This window comes from Bos javanicus, chromosome 18 (assembly GCF_032452875.1).
Source record: "Bos javanicus breed banteng chromosome 18, ARS-OSU_banteng_1.0, whole genome shotgun sequence".
Classification (NCBI taxonomy): Eukaryota; Metazoa; Chordata; class Mammalia; order Artiodactyla; family Bovidae; genus Bos; species Bos javanicus.
The window spans coordinates 7755046-7771124 of record NC_083885.1 but is presented as its reverse complement, the minus strand read 5'-3'; the positions used below and the strand labels follow the sequence as shown (position 1 = coordinate 7771124).

At 44.6% G+C, this 16079-nt stretch overlaps 1 protein-coding gene across 1 annotated transcript in view; it reads left to right on the top strand.

Moving 5' to 3' along the window:
• Positions 1 to 289: 289 nt before the first annotated feature.
• CDYL2 (chromodomain Y like 2) overlaps positions 290 to 16079 on the top strand; it is a 170091-nt gene continuing 154301 nt past the window's right edge. Inside the window, exon 1 of the mRNA XM_061386825.1 lies at positions 290 to 744. Coding sequence (XP_061242809.1) covers positions 721 to 744 — 24 coding nt within the window. The 5' untranslated portion in view covers positions 290 to 720. The remainder of the gene's footprint in view (positions 745 to 16079) is intronic.

The following is a 16079-nucleotide window of genomic DNA, read 5'->3' as shown; positions in this document are numbered from 1 at the left end:
CTGAGCCCACCCGGGGCCCCTTCCCCGCCGGGCCTCGTAGCCCTCTACCTGCCTCCCGGCCGCCCCTTCGCAGTCCCGGGCCGGGTACGCCCGGCGGGCACCTGGCCCGCCACCCCCCGGGGAGCCCCACCGGTCGCCTCCGGGGCCGGCCCGGGGCGGCGGGGCGGGCCTGGGCGCTCCTCGGCTCCGGGACCGGTCCCCCGGGGCGCGGCCCGGCAGCCGCCCCCGTTCCCCCCCCGCCCGCCCGCCCGGGGGGCCGGGCCGGGCTCCCGGGGGGCGGGGACTCGCCCAGTGGCAGCAGCGTCCGGGCCGGCGGCGGGCGCGGGGCGGCTTCCTGCAGGCGGCGCCGGGGCGAGCCGTTGCCCGCCGCAGCCACACCGCCGCCGGGTCGCCGGGTCGCGGGGGCCGCGGCGCTCGGGCCGCGTCGGTGCCTCCTGGGCGCGCTGCGCGGCCGTCGCTGCTGCCCGCGCTCGTGCCGCCGCCGCCGCCGCCGCCGCTGCCGGTTACGCCAGCCCCGCCGCCGCCGCCGCCCGCTCTGATTCTGCGCATAGGCAGCCCCCAAGCCTGTCATTCTGCAAAAACACAGTTTACTCAACACACCACACACACACACACACACACGCGCGCACACACGCGCATACTGGCCCCCCTTGCGCACACGCACGGAGGGCGCGAGCGAGCAGACGCGCACAGCCGGCGAGCCAAGTTCCGCAGCCTGGCATGGCTTCTGGGGACCTTTACGAGGTACGGGGACGCGGGGGCGCGGGCCGGCCCCAGCCCGCGGGCGGGCGGCGGGCGGCGGGGGCCGGGCCGGGGCCGGGGCCGGGCGCAAGCCGGAGTTGCCGAGCCCGTGGCGGCGGCGGCGGCGGCCGGAGGGTGGCGGGGGCCGGGCGCGCCTCCCGCCCGCCGCCCGCCCTCCCGCGGCGCCCGCGCCCGCTCCCTCTTTCTCTTTCTCTCGCGCACACACTCTCTTACTCCATCTACTTTGCGGCCTTGGAGGGGAAGGAGGAAGCCGGGCGGAGCCGGGGCGGGGGAGGTAGCGGTCCCGGGGAGGTGTTTCTCGCCCGACGAGCCGCCTCGAGTGCAGAAAGTACAGGTAAAAGTCGGCGCCGGACGTGCGGGGAATGCGGGAGGCCGCGGGGCGGCCGGCGCGGGTGAGGGGCCGGGGGTGCGCTGCCCCGGGGCCGGGCCGGGGGCGCGGGAGGGGAACCTGGGGGGGTGGCGGGCCGCGATGGAGCGGAGCCGGGCCGGGGCGAGGCGGGGTCCTGGGGGGAGGCGGCCTTGAAAGGGGGCGGCCGGATGGGGGGTTCGGGAGACCCCCGCCAAACCGCTCCCCGGGGCCGCCGGGCCACCCGCCCCCCTCCCCCCACCTGCTGCCCCCGCCGCCGACTCGGGGCCGGGGCGTGGGGGCGGTCCTTGCGGGTGTTGCGCTCACTCGGGGCGAGAGGGGGCGCTGCAGAGGGACTCCGGTGGAAGCCGGAGCACATGGAAGGCGGAGGTGGGTGGTAACACGTTGCTAGAGTACTGGGGATGGAAGCCCGGCTCCCAACGCTCTACGGCACTGACCTCGGGGGATGCCTGTCTCCAGGTCCACAACAGGTAGTGACCAGCAATGGATGTTTTGCAAACGTCTCAAAAAATGGTCAAGGAAGACATTAGTCTGGCACCTTTGAAACAATGGAGAAATAGCCATGGCCTTTGGGAGCTGGGTTTTACTAGCTCTGAACAGAACAGTTACTGCTTTTGGATTTGGGACAAGTGGACAAAACAAGAAGCAACTCCCTTTCGCTAGGGAGAATGCCCCCAAAGAGCTGTTGGACCCAAGAGAACGTTCAGGATTAAGGAAGTTAAAGATGCCCCATCTTCAACCTGAAGGCCTGCTGATCCTCCAGAAAACCAGAATCAGAGCTCGGCGTGGACCTGGATTCCCTTGCACATAAATTGATTAACAGTAGCCCTGGTTCTTGACTTTCGGCTAAATTGAGATGAACACCCCAAGGGGTGGAATTCTTGGTGGGAGACTATAGGGGTGATTCACCCACAATGAGCTTTTTTCCCTTTGGGCCTTCTGGAAAGATGTAGCTTTTTCAGTTGGTAGATTTGCTGGCCAGTGTGAGAGAAGAAGAGTGGCGAACAGGCAAGGCAGCATCTTAGCCGCCTGTGCAACCAGGGTCTTTTGGATGCCTCGCCTTGGACCTGGTGAGGCTCAGTCGTGAACCACCAGTGGGCTCAGGTGCCATGGCTTGAGAGGACACTGCAGTCCTATGGAGAGGTCAGTGTCGAGACCTCCTGCCAACAACCAGACCTCGCTTTAGTAAGCTTGTGTGTGAGCCACCTGGCAAACAGGAACTCCAGCCCCAGTCGAGCATTCAGAAGACCATAGCCCCAACAAACATGTTGACTGAAACACCATGATATGTTCTGGGGCAGAACCATCCAGCTAAAATCTTTCTATTATCCTTGAAAGAATGTTGTGGATTGACCTCTTCTCTAGCCTACTGCCTTCCTCATCCCTGCACTGATAGAGGAGATGAAGCTGGGTAGACCTGGTGAAGAACTTTATAAGATTGTGTCCAATAGGTCACCCAAGCACTTTTGTCTATTTCAAGATGGTGGAACAATTTCTGAAACCAAAAGAGTTGAAGCACAGTCAAATGGGATGTTTGATTGAGTTTCCCAAAGTATAACCAGCAAAAAAGTGGGCATTGTTCAGGGGCAAAGCTCAGCTCGTTGGGAGTATGGATTTTTCTACCTGTTGATAGTGAGTCATCTCAGAGCTTCTGACTTTGCCTGGGAGAAGAGTTGCATTGAGAAGGCATTAAGAGGACATGTTAGGAGCTGTCAGTATACTTTCTTCTTTTAAAGTTTGGAACTTATGAACCTTTTGGGGATAATTTCTTGTTTAATGATTATCTGAAATGCCCTCCTTAACATTGGTAATTATAGTTGCCAGATGAGTCTGTTAAAAGGGGAGTTTTCACACCAGCCTTGGAAGTGTCTTAGCATATCTTGAGTTCTTCTTGAAGTTTAGTAAACAAGACAATAATAATTACTTCTGTGATAGTAGGTAATTGTACTAGATGTAAAATAGTTTTCCCGTGGCTGATTATTTGCATAGTTATTACTAAAAAGGGCTAAATTGCATTATGAGAATATAACCAATGTCAGCATTTTTATAGCCAGTGTCTACATTACATAACACATACTGAGGAATTTAATTTGTTGTTCAAATTTAGTTTTAAAAACAGTTAAGAAGTGCTAACTGTACATTTCAAACTGTAAAATTGGGTGTGTAAAAAGCAGGCTGTTGATTTAAGGACATATCTTGGATTATCCAGTACATTTATTGACCTTTAAAGAAAAAAAAGAATAAAACTGATACCATTCTCAATTTAAATATTACATTAATTAAATACTATACCCAAGGGTATGTAAAATGGTTTCTTGTAACCTCTGACCAAGAAACCACATTTTGACTGGGCAAGAACTATTATTGAATACATTTGTAATTGGTTTATTTCACCTGTGTGTCTGCTGACACTTTGACCCTCTATGGTGAAGATGCGATTTGGAGTCTAGAGAGTCTTCAACTTCTCTTTGGTGCTTTAGACAATTAAATTGTAAAAAGTAAGCCTTCCCTGAAGAGCATCTTTCAAGGAATAGGTGCTAATTTTAAAGAAAAACTTTGTTTATGTAACGGCATTCTTCAGTCACAGTGAAGAAATATGGATTCAAGCTCAGTTACCAAAATTTTGGCTCTTGATAGACAGTTTCTCCTATAGCAGAGTTCTCATCATCATCTGGTGTATTATAGCCATCCACTATACGAAGGTGATCGTAAATATGGGCTGAGCATTTTAAAGTCATATATCTAAATGTAAAATGAAATTTCTTACCCAGATGCTCTGGTCAATATTCTGCTAAACAAAAGAGTCATAAAATGGTAGTCTGTGAGCCAGGTCTAGGCTTTCTATGTTTTTTGCCTTGCCTGGATGGTAGATAAGAAAAATGGACTTGAATACCTTTAGATGGGGTGTGTGATACTTGTGTATAATTGTCCCAGTGCGCCCTCTTACCAGAAACCCTTTCTGCTTCACTCTCACATTACTTGTCTGGCTCCAGTAGGCATTAGAGTTTGCAGCCCCCAGACGGTAGTCAAGCATTCGCTAACATGTTTGGATATCAGGAAGATGTAACCAGTGGAATAAGGAGCCTAGTTGCCTTGTCCATCTCTGTGTCCTCGAACATTCAAATACTTGTTGACTGAATCAGTGAACAGAAGACCAACTTAAGTATAGATAAAGTACCTTGGCTGACCTTTGTTATACTTGTGTGGAGCGCTGCCCTTTGTTGTCCTTTCTCCTTTGACTTGTGGTCTCTCCGTGGTGGTAACACCTTGTTTAGGAGAGTCCCTTCCAGTTCTTTCTGGAAGGAAGTGTGGCTGAGTCCCCTTCCAGAGAGCCAAACTATGTTATTCATTAAAAGGATTGAATGCATTTAAGCTTCAACCGCATGGCTTTCCAAGTGGCTGTTGGGTGGTGTTTTACACCCTCTCCCTTGTGATTAGCTGACAGTATGGAGGAGGGCTCCACTCAGTTGGCAAAAATATTCAAAGAGAATGCTGTATGTCTACACAGAAGGTCAGTGGCCAAGTTGAAATTGATTGAGGCGTTTCTAACAGTGGCAGTTCCTGACATTTGTCAGTGTTCAGTTTACTTACAGTTCCTGGGTATCTTCCCGTAAGATAGTTCTATCTTATGTATTCACGCATCCATATCTAATAAATATGTATACCGTTATGTGTATGTATATATATATAAATACTGCTTTTGTTTCATTCCAAATAAAATAAATGATAATAGGATTTTCGTTTCGTTGAAAGAAATTTACTTTAGTTAAAAATCGATGCTGCTACAGTGATGAACATGGACCTTTCTGCTATAGCGCTACATAGGCACCTTGTGTCCTGCAAAATTATGCACTGAAAATAACAGGGTTTATGGGAAGAAGTGGATTGAGGCCGACTACAGAAACATTGGAACTTCGTGAAGAAAAACAAAACCAAATCTAATGAAAATACCCCTCAGTTAAATCTCCACCTGGCTGATGTTTGCTCTTGCCAGGTCAGTCCATCCTTACAGCCTTCAAATTGGGCTGGTACTTCTTTCTTCTCTCTGTAGCTCGCAGAGGTCATTCACTTCTAATGGAGACCGTTTTCACTGAAATGAAATCTAACCCAGAGCGTAGCCCTCTGCATTCATCTGTATGAAAAGAAATACTTTGTACCTTCTTCATCTGTAATTTGCAGCTTTGCCAGTCATGTTAGCATACTGGAAAGGTATTAATTCTTGAAGCCACCATGGGCCACTACTCAGATTAAAGGAAGGCACTTGAATGCGTTTCCAGCTTTGTTCTTGATCTTCAAGCATTGTTAAGTCTTTCTCTTTCCTTGTCAGAGCTCTTTCCTGCGATTGCTTCAAAACATTAACAAACTATGAAACTCACATAAGAACCAACACAACTTGTTAATTTGACATATTCCTCTATGTACCACTTGTACCCAAGGTGAAACACGTATAATTCCAGAATGAACAGTCAGTGATAAAACTTCTTGAGTGTCAGTACCAGTATTTGAAGAGGCAAATATTGTCAAAGAGAATACACTGGATGAGCTGAATTGATTTTTTGGCACATGGTAGACACCTGAAGAATATCGACTGGGTATATGATTCTCTCAGCTTTTGAAAGTTATTTTAAATTATTCCCTGTGGATAGATAGCAGCTTATTTTCAAGCAGTATAGACTTTTATGCGAAGTCATTCCTCATCGAATAAGATTATTTCCTCAGGGGCTTAAACTATCCTTGAAATGAGTTTATACAGCGTCTTGTACCTGAGCAATTGCTAAGGAATGGTTCAGGCATGGTAATTATCAAAAATCTTAAGTGTTGGAGACACACATTTAGATTGCAAAGATGTGAGCCCCTCTACGTCTCTTGGATGGTGAAAAAAGTGGTAGATGTGGCTAAATTCATAACACCATCATTCATTTGCTCATCTCACTTTAAGAGAACACCAAATATATGCCAACCACTGCTCTAGGGAATTGATGAGATTGTACTGCCTGAGCTTATGGTCTAGTATGAGATATAGTTCAGAAAATAGGCAGTTTAGAGTGCAGGAGGAAAAGCGTTAGTACAGGGAAAGATGGGGTTCTCTACCATCATGAGGGGAATCTACCTTGGGGGAATAAATGAAAGCCTTCCAGAGAACGTGATGACTGTGGAGATGTTTGAACTAGGAAATGAGCATGATCAGGTTTGCAGGACTTATTGAGAATATTTATCTTTTCTACTTTTAAAAGCAATTTATGTTTATTGTTGCATCTTGGAAAAATAAAAGCATAAAATTATATCTATATGTAGATATATATCAGAGAAGGCAATGGCACCCCACTCTAGTACTCTTTCCTGGAAAATCCCATGGACGGAGGAGCCTGGTGGGCTCTAAGAGTCAGAGTTGCTAAGATTCAGACACGACTGAGCGATTTCACTTTCACGCATTGGAGAAGGAAATGGCAACCCACTCCAGTATTCTTGCTTGGAGAATCCCAGGGATGGCGGAACCTGTTGGGCTGCCATCTATGGGGTTGCACAGAGTTGGACACAACTAAAGCAACTTAGCAGCAGCAGCAGCATAGATATATATATCTAATATATCTAAGATAAATATTATTATACATATATTATACATTTAGCATATACTTGATGTTTATTAAATAGTGATGTGATATCTGAATTAATTAAAGTGTTAGCTTCCTTGGTATAGGTACAAATATGAGTGAAAGTATTTTCTATATCTATATAATTAAAAAATCAAATTAGAACATAGGATATATATTGTTTTATTTTTCTTATACATATATATAATGATTATTTCCTTATGTATCTTAAAATATTATTCTACATCATGATTTTTAATGACAGGTTAATTTTCACTTAAATCGATACACTATTTTGTGTCTAACTGACCCCCTATTGTTGGACATCTAGGTTTTTTCCATTTATAAACAACTTAAATATTGCTTTTAACCTCCATAAACATAATTATTTGTATTCCTGTCTTATTATTTTCCTCAAGATAAATTCTGAGAAGTGAAATTTCTAGGTTTAAAAATGCTAACATTTGTAACACTTTTGTTGCATAATCTCAGATCGCCCTTCAGAAATGGACAGTGGATTAGTTTGGAGGAAGATTAGAAGCCATGGTGACCAGTTAGTATACTCTTTTGGTAATTGGAAGGAGTGTCAGTTGGTGACTTGAACCAAAGGAGTGGTAATACAGATGAAGAGAAATGGATGGAATTTGAAAGATTAAAAAAGAATCAACGTAATTTGGTACACTAGTCAAGATTATGGCTGGCTGCTTTTAATAGAAAATGTACAATAACAGTGGCCTAAACTGACGCTAAAGCTGAAACTCCAGTCCTTTGGCCACCTCACGCGAAGAGTTGACTCATTGGAAAAGACTCTGATGCTAGGAGGGATTGGGGGCAGGAGGAGAAGGGGACGACAGAGGATGAGATGGCTGGATGGCATCACTGACTCGATGGACGTGAGTCTGAGTGAACTCTGGGAGTTGGTGATGGACAGGGAGGCCTGGTGTGCTGCGATTCATGGGGTCGCAAAGAGTCGGACACGACTGAGTGACTGAACTGAACTGAAACAAGGTTTATTTTCTTACATGAAATAAACTTGGAGTTAGGCAGTCCAAGATTGGTGTGATGCTCTCCAAAGTTCTCAGGATATCAGGCTTCTTCTTGTCTCTTTCATCTTCAGCTGTGGCTTCTCCCATTAAGGTCACTGCTGGATCCAAGGTGGCCATGGAGCTCTAGCCATCTTTTGTGTGAGAGGATGGAAGAAATAGGCAGAAAAGGAGATGCAAAAGTTGAGTAATCTTCTATAAACAGCTGCTGAAAGTTCCATGCAATCTTGCTTTCCTCTTATTGGCCTGAATAATTATATGGTCATAGCTAGCTGCAAAGGAGGCTAGAAAATGTGATTTTCAGTTATACTCTCTTCACTCCTCTCAAGTAAGACTTGACTGACATTATGTAGGCTTGAGGGAAAGGCAGGAGTTGAGGCATAACTTGGTGGTTTCTGTTTTGGTCCATTAGGTGGGTGGTGGAACCAGTAGTGGAGATAGAGAATCGAGGAAGAAGCATTGGTTGGAGGAAGTGGGGTCAGTGGAAAGGACAATGAGTTCAGAGTGTTTGTGGGGCACCTAGGTATAGATATTCACAGCAGTAGGTCATGTGAGCATGAGACTCAAAAGCATGATCTGTCATGGAGATAGAGATTGGAAAGCATTGGCATATAGATTAGAATGTAAATAGGAGGGGAGTCCAGGAGAGGAGGACTGGAGAAAGTGAACATTTACAGGATGGAAGAAGAGACAGAAGATCAGATTTACAAGGAATAGCAAGAGAGGTAGGAGGCAAAACAAGAGACTTTGCTGTTATGGAAGGTAATGGAAAATTGTATTTCATGAATGGTGTGGTCAACAGAGTCCTTTGGCTGTAATAAACAGTAAGTCATTGGAAACCTTAAGGGGCATGTTTTCTATAGAGTGTTTGGGTGGGAGGGCTTGATTGCAGTGTGATGATGCATGCAGGGGGATGTGGGGAATGTGGATGTAAAGACATATGGGTAACACTCTTGAGAAGCTTGAGTGAGACAGCCATAAAAAAACAATGAAATAATGCTATTTTCAACAACTTGGATAGACCTAGAGATTATCACATTAAGTGAAGTAAGTTAGACAAAGCAAATATCATATGTTATTACTTATATGTGGAATCTAAAAGAATAATACAAATGAACATTTTCACAGAATGGAAACAGACTCACAGACAAAAAAAAAAAAAAAAAAAATACAAGCTTATGGTTACCAAAGAGGAAAAGAGGGGAGGGATAAATTAGTAGTTTTGCATTAGACACACACACTACTATATAAAATAGATAAACAACAGGGTCCAACTGTATAGCACAGGGAACTATATACAATATCTTATAATAAACTATAATGGAAAAGAATCTGCCAAAGAATATATCACTTTATCATCAGAAACTAACACAACATTGTAAGCCAACTATACTTCAGTTAAAAAAACATTGTTTGATAGTGAGGAGAGAGTGAATGTGATATCCAGGGTGAAGTGGGAGAATAGATCAGCCTATTCTCCATTCCCCTAGTTCTACACATGCTCTACTGCTTTGGTGGATAACAAAAAATTGTGATACTGACTTTGGTTTATTGGACCCAAGAAGTGATTTTCCATGAACCCTACAAACTCCTCTCCTGCTGAATGGTGACAGTGGGGCCCAACATCTTCAGTAATTTTAGCTGGAGAAAAAAGGTAGAATACGTTTAACGTAGTCACCCAGAACCTTTTTGAATAAAATTTGCTCAGGGAAGAGATCTTGCTGTATTGAGAACAAGGAGATAAAGTTCTTGATTAACGGGTTGTACCAGCAGTTCTCTGAGAGATCAGATCACTGGGGTGCTACTGATAAATGAATGTGATAGTGTTTTAAGTGTCAGGTAGTCAGTCAAACACTAAAACAGGTGTTGCTGTGAGGTTATTTTGTAGAGGTGATTAAAGTCCATAATCAGTTGACTTTAAATAAGAGAGATTATTCTAGGTAATCTGGGTGAACTTGATTCAGTCTGTTGAAAAGCCTTAAGAATAGAATGTGGGCTTTCCTGAAGAAGAAGAAACACCATCTGTGGATAGTAGCCTCAGCCTGGAAGATTTCCAGCTTCCCCTTCCTAATGACCTGACTATGGACCTCAGACTTCCCTAGCCAGGTCCATAACCACATGCTCTTTGTTAAATCTCTTAGTATATATCAGTATATCTAGTGGTTCAGCTTCCCTGGCTGAACCCTGATTGATAGTCAGCATCCCCATCAACATACCACCGATTCGTAACACTGTGAAGCTAGACATGTCTTTGAGTCTTTTTGAACCTCGATGGCTTCTACTGTAAAATGAGAGCTCTTCTGTTTTTAAAAAAACTCCTCCTCCTGATGGAGTCTTGTTACTTTTTCATGTGAACACCTTACTTCTTTGTAGCCATCATCGTCTTGTGTGTGAAGAGAGGCAAGCCTAGAGCTCCAACGATGCTGCTGGTTTTGGTCTTCCGTTACCCTGAGCTGTTCCCTGGAGCCATGCCTGCCCCAGGGGCAGGCCTCCGCTGGGTCTGAAACTCACCCCTGCTTTGAGTCAGCCCCTGCTCTGGTAGTTGAGTGAATGATAGGGGTGGTGAAGTAGCTTTTCTTGGTCCTGAGTCACTCCTTCTTGTCCCTTCTTGTAGCAAAGTGTCTCTTCTGACATTGCCCAGTTAGGCTGAGTCACTTGGTGGAAGCTGCCCCCTCCAAAGTTCCTGTTACTCCAATGACAGGCCCATCAGTTGACCAAGCCTATAGAAAGCTGTGGTCCGTTCCTGGGAAGCCTGGGAGGGCCATCAGTTTGTCATTTTATGTCCTGTTTTCTCTTAATTGTGTGTTTGATAACAGAAAACTGAATGCAATTTATAATCATAAATATTTTAATCAGTAAAATGTTAAGTATTAAAAAAATTTGTTCTTTCTTTGCTCCAGTCATCCCATCTCTCCCGGAATCCCCCCAGCATCGTTCCATCACCACATTGCTTTCTAAATGACTTATAGGAGCATTGGTGTGGAGACTGGAGGGACACATGTGTGGGACTGGGGCCCCAGGCCACATTCTGCCATACCAGGAATTCCCCTGCCGAGGGGCCTCCACCCTATTCTCAGATTCTTGATCAGGGAATTTTCCTCTTTGATTTTCATTTCCTTGTCTGAGTTCAGTGTTCTAAAACTTATATCTCAAGGGCACTTGCTAATAAACCATGGATCACATATCCTGGATGTGAATTTTATTTAAAAATAGTTACTTTTGTTCAATTAACCATCAATCAAATATTTATTTTATGTTAACTATGTGCCTAGAACTATGCTAAGTACTGGGGCTGCAGCCATGAATGTCTTTTAAACTGCTGTTCAGAATGTGATCGTGAAGAAAACCTCACGCCCACATATGGTTGTATACCACATTTTTAACACATTGGAGTGTTTTTAGTATGTTAAAAGGGGCAATCAGGTCAACCCTTTCTGTGAGCAGACCTCAGAATACAGCTTTTCCTGCCATCTCTGGATGTGTAAGTGAACTTTCAGTAAATGCACTGTTTTAGCATCATTCTGAGTCTGCAACATTCTTTAAGAATTTCAGGCCTATTCATAGCGCCTCACGTGAATGTGTACAAGCAAACACACTTTAGAGCACAATGCACCCCGTCCATTTAAATAACCGCTTAAGGTTCAGGTGGTGTGACGATGAATGTTCTAGACCTGGCGTAATCATCAGTGTCTGGTAGTAACTGAATGTCTAACACTTTGTCTCCTTAAATTGTATAAAAGGTAGTGTGGGTGTTTATTTAGAGTTCTGGGTCCTTCTACCCTGACTTTTATATTTAGGAGAGAGAGTGTGAACTCTTTATGTTGAACGTTCAACTCTGAAACAGACATCAGACTTCAGTTAGAGTGAAGGACACCTTGAAATTGCAAGACAAGGTGATGAAACCAACCAAGCCTGGTTAGCACTCACAACTACTTTTCATTGCAAATGGGGGCTTGTTTTCTTATGGACAAGCAAACCAAATGTGGAGATAAATTGCCAAGGCTGTTATAGGAAGAGTAACTTCCTCAGACCTTATTTAAAAACCTTACTCTTAAGCACAATAGACTTTATTGCTCTCATGAGTTAACGCAGAGATAAGGAAGTGTCTGTAAGTTATAGTTACACCAGACATCTCCACTGGGAAGTTATCACATGTATCTGATTTTATGTGTTAGGTTTCCTGGAACCATTTTGGTGGGGGAAGAGGGTTCCATTGCTGAACTCCAGAATTTTCTGCTGGATTCTGAGCTCTCTGAGAGTACAGGCCATGTCTAGTGTATTTTCCATGATTGTATTCTTAACTCATGGCATGTTGCTGGGCACACTGTGACCTTTCAATAAATATTTGTTGAATGAGTCATTGAGAATGTTCAAAACCTGTGCTTCTAGGCTACCTCGGGTTTCTCTTGAGTGAGTGTCCTTTATTTTTCCCCTATAGAGTATTACTTTTTACCCTTTCTAAGAAGATTCCTTCAGATTGCCCTAGAAATTCAAGTTTCCCTTTTGCCTTCCACTGGATCTTGTATAGACTTACTAGGTAACAAAAGTCCCTTACGGTGAATTCAAACACCCAAATCATTGTCCTTTATTATGGGTGACAACTGGATTGAGAATGGCTATTCTAGGACAAGAGGGCATCAGAGGATAAGATGGCTGGATGGCATCACCGATGCAGTGAACATGAACTTGGGCAGACTCTGGGAGATGGTGAAGGACAGGAAAGCCTGGCATGCTGCAGTCCATGGGGTTGCAAAGAGTCGGACACGGCTGGGCAACTGAACACCAACACCAGCAACATTCTCTGTTAAGTGCTGCCTGAGACAGAGCCCCCTGTACCTCTTTACACACAAAGACTGCCCTGTGGTTTGCAGCTGCTGTTTTTCTCTACTCAAGCCTCAGTGTCTTGGCCCAGTTTGGTATGCACCATCCATTTTAGGTCAAGCTGCCTAGAACTGGAGAATTGTATCCAGAGGGTTTACTGAAGGATTCTCTTGGGTGCTTGACCTGTAAGGAAGTGAGGCAGGATTGGTTGGTGAAGCAGACCTGCACTGAGTTTCCAGCTGAGGTCTCAGTGGATCCCAAGGAAGGCTTGGGAGCTGGAATGACTCTTCAGAAATGTCTCAACTTGAGGCCAGGGAACCAGACCCCTCATATCCCTACATCAGCCAGCCATTGCTGGTAGGCTGCCCTTGAGAGGGGTGGCGAGAATTATTCTTGGGCAGGGCAGCTCCCCTGTGGTGGAAGGCAGTTCCCTTTGAGGCTCACATCTGTGAGTCCTTAGCAGCACGGATATTCCTAGAAGCTGAGAGGACGGGCACATGGACCCTGAAAAGGGGATCTGGGGGGTATCACATTATCCACCACATCAGCAGTTCTTGCTCTTCACTGCTTGGCGAGTCTGTCTGCTGTAGGTCCTCCATAATGAACATCTGTCACCTCACTTGTACTGTAGGTTATTGTTGTTCAGTTTCTTAGTCCTTTCTGACTCCATGTGACCCCATGAACTGCAGCGTGCCAGGCTTCCCTGTCCTTCACTATTTCCTGGACTTTGCCCAAACTCATTTCTATTGAGTCAGTGATGCCATCCGACCATCTCATCCTCTGTCCTCATCCTTTAGGTTATTGTTTCCTCCCAAAGACATCATTTGTCATTTGACAGCTTCTTGGGGGCTGCCCAGGTCTTGAGTACTGACACGCTGGCCATGGCAACCCATGCTTGTGATTCCTTATCTGTCCATACCACGCACAGCACAGATCCACATGTGGGGAGGTGTTTCAGAAGCTGACATTTCCTTTGGGTCTCCACCCCTTCTACTTGAGATGGTTTCTTCCACTGGCTCTCCCATTCTTAAACTGCCCTTGTGTCATCTTCTGCTATTTATTCCTTAAACTTTGAGGCTTCTTATAGTTTTAACCTGGGGTTCTTCTGTTCTTTCATTGTGCTACAGTGACCAGAAGGGTGATTTCCAAGTCTCTGACACTTTCTTGCTTTGTTTTTTTTCCCCCCCGCCTGAGCTCCAGAGCTAGCCATCTAACTCTCTTGGGCTCTTTAAACTCAAAACAGCCAAAGCTAAACTTACGTTTAACGTATATAAGACTTGCTTTTCCTTCTGGGCTCCTAGCTTCAATAGCATCTGTATCCACCTGCTCTGTAGCTAGAAATATGTCCTTCTGTGTTTTGCCTGGACCCCATGTGTCTGATGAATCTGCATCCTGAGTATTTCTTGAACTTGGCCTTTTCTCTTCATACTCACTCTCAGCACTTTAATTCAAGAGACAACTCTCACTGTTTCAGTCAACCCTGATACTTCTCAGCTGGTCTCTCTGAATCTAGTTCAATTTTTTTTTCCATACTGGACTCACAAAGGTCTTTCTAAAATCCCCATTTTTCTATGTCTCTCCCGATGAAGTATTTTTAAGTGATGCCCTTGGGGTTTGACCCTTTTCATCTTCTACTAGCTCTCCACTCACAGCACATATTCCATCCAGAGAAATCTGTTCTCAGTTCTTGGACATCCCATGTGCTCTCCTTTAATCACAGCCTCCTAAGGGACAGGGCACTCTTCATTATCATCCCTGCCACATCTTTGCTTCCTTAATTCCTGTTCATCCTTTAGGTCTCAGCTGAGACGTCATTCTTGGGAAAAATTCCCCGGCTCATCAAGAGTTTCCTTCGGGCTCCTGTAGAACCCTGTTTGTCTCTCATCACAGCACTCACATTAATAGGTTGTAATTTATTATCTTATTTTCTAAATCTCCTACTGGGTTGTAAGTTTTGAGAGAGCAGGGATTCCCTCTGACTTGTTGCATCTTTAGCAGCTCACACAGTGCAAGATTCAGAAAACACTCTAGTGAAAGAATTAATTTATTTAGGTCTTTCATTTACATGAAAGTTGAAATTGTCTCAGATGTTTGCACAGTCTGTTTTGTAGGAAGCTTGAAGGCATTTTTAATCTTTCAGTTTTCCTGAGGGCATATAAGTTTTGAGTCTATTTTCTATGTCTTTATTGGTCAATTAATAATAATTTTGGTTTCTCATAAGTTAAACTCACAGCATTCAACTTTGTGTTATAAGTAAAGTTAATACAGTCTTGTATTCAAGGGATTATTGAATCTTGGAGTGGATGGGAGTTTTGAAGTCTTCTGCTCAGTCTTTCACTAACATCTCCAACAAGTGAACAAAAGCGAGGGACTCTTTTACTTTACTGAAGAAGAGAGGAATGCTTAAGATGTCAAAACTGGCTGTTTGCCTTCACTAAGTCTGAGTGTCATCCACGAGGCAGAGATGGTATCTTCCTAGACTCTTCTGGAGACTTGCCTTGGAAATCTTGACGTCATTATCGCTTTCTTGCACAAGACTTAGTAAAGGAGGCCAGTGAGGCTCAGCCCAGCCTCAGGTCTTGTTTAATTCTCTTGTTGATGAAGAATGGGGTTAAGACGTGCCTCAGCGACGGACCTCACAGACCTTGACATTATGGCAGGCACTTGACATCTAAACTTTTCCTGGAAATCCAGACGTGATGATGAACTGTTGGAAGTCAGATCAACTCACGGAATCCAAAGCTCCTGTTGCTTTAAAAAGTGAATGGAAAGTATTTTAGTGTCCTGATATTTACATTGCTGTATTTGTTTGTGTTGCCTTAAAACCATGTTCACTTAGAAAAATACGGTACACAGGGTAGTTTGTGAAACAGACTTTGGTAAGCATCTTGTAGTTAAATATTAACAGAAAGAGGAAGGGAACCACACCATGGCTGCCTTTGGGATGTAAAAACATATGGACTTTCTCCAAATTATATACCTAAGTTTCTTTCCAAAGTGATGTATATTTTAATACCATGTAGGATTGTCAAGGGCTCAATGGTAAAGAATCTGCCTGCCAACGCAGAAGACAAGGGTTCAGTCCCTGGGTTGGGAAGATGCCCTGGAGAAGAAAGTGGTAGACAGAAGGGCCTGGCAGGCTATAGTCCATGGAGCTGCGAGAGTCAGACACGACTTAATGGCTAAATAACAACAGCAACAAAAGATTGTCATAGATTGTTTTCTTGTCTGTTTATCAAACATGGCAGTGATTCCAAACTCTGTGATATCTTGAGACATTTTATGTTTTATTACCCTCCACTCTCCCACTCTTCTGTGGCTATGTCTATGGGATTGACTTTTTGGGAAGCTAGTATATTTACTTTTGACTTCATGAACTGATATATTTTTTGAAGAAATCTAATCTTTGATCCTGGTTGAGGTACAGAGAGGTTTTAGAATTGTAACTTCCTATGATTTTTATATAAAATGGTCTTATTAAAAATAGTAATAATA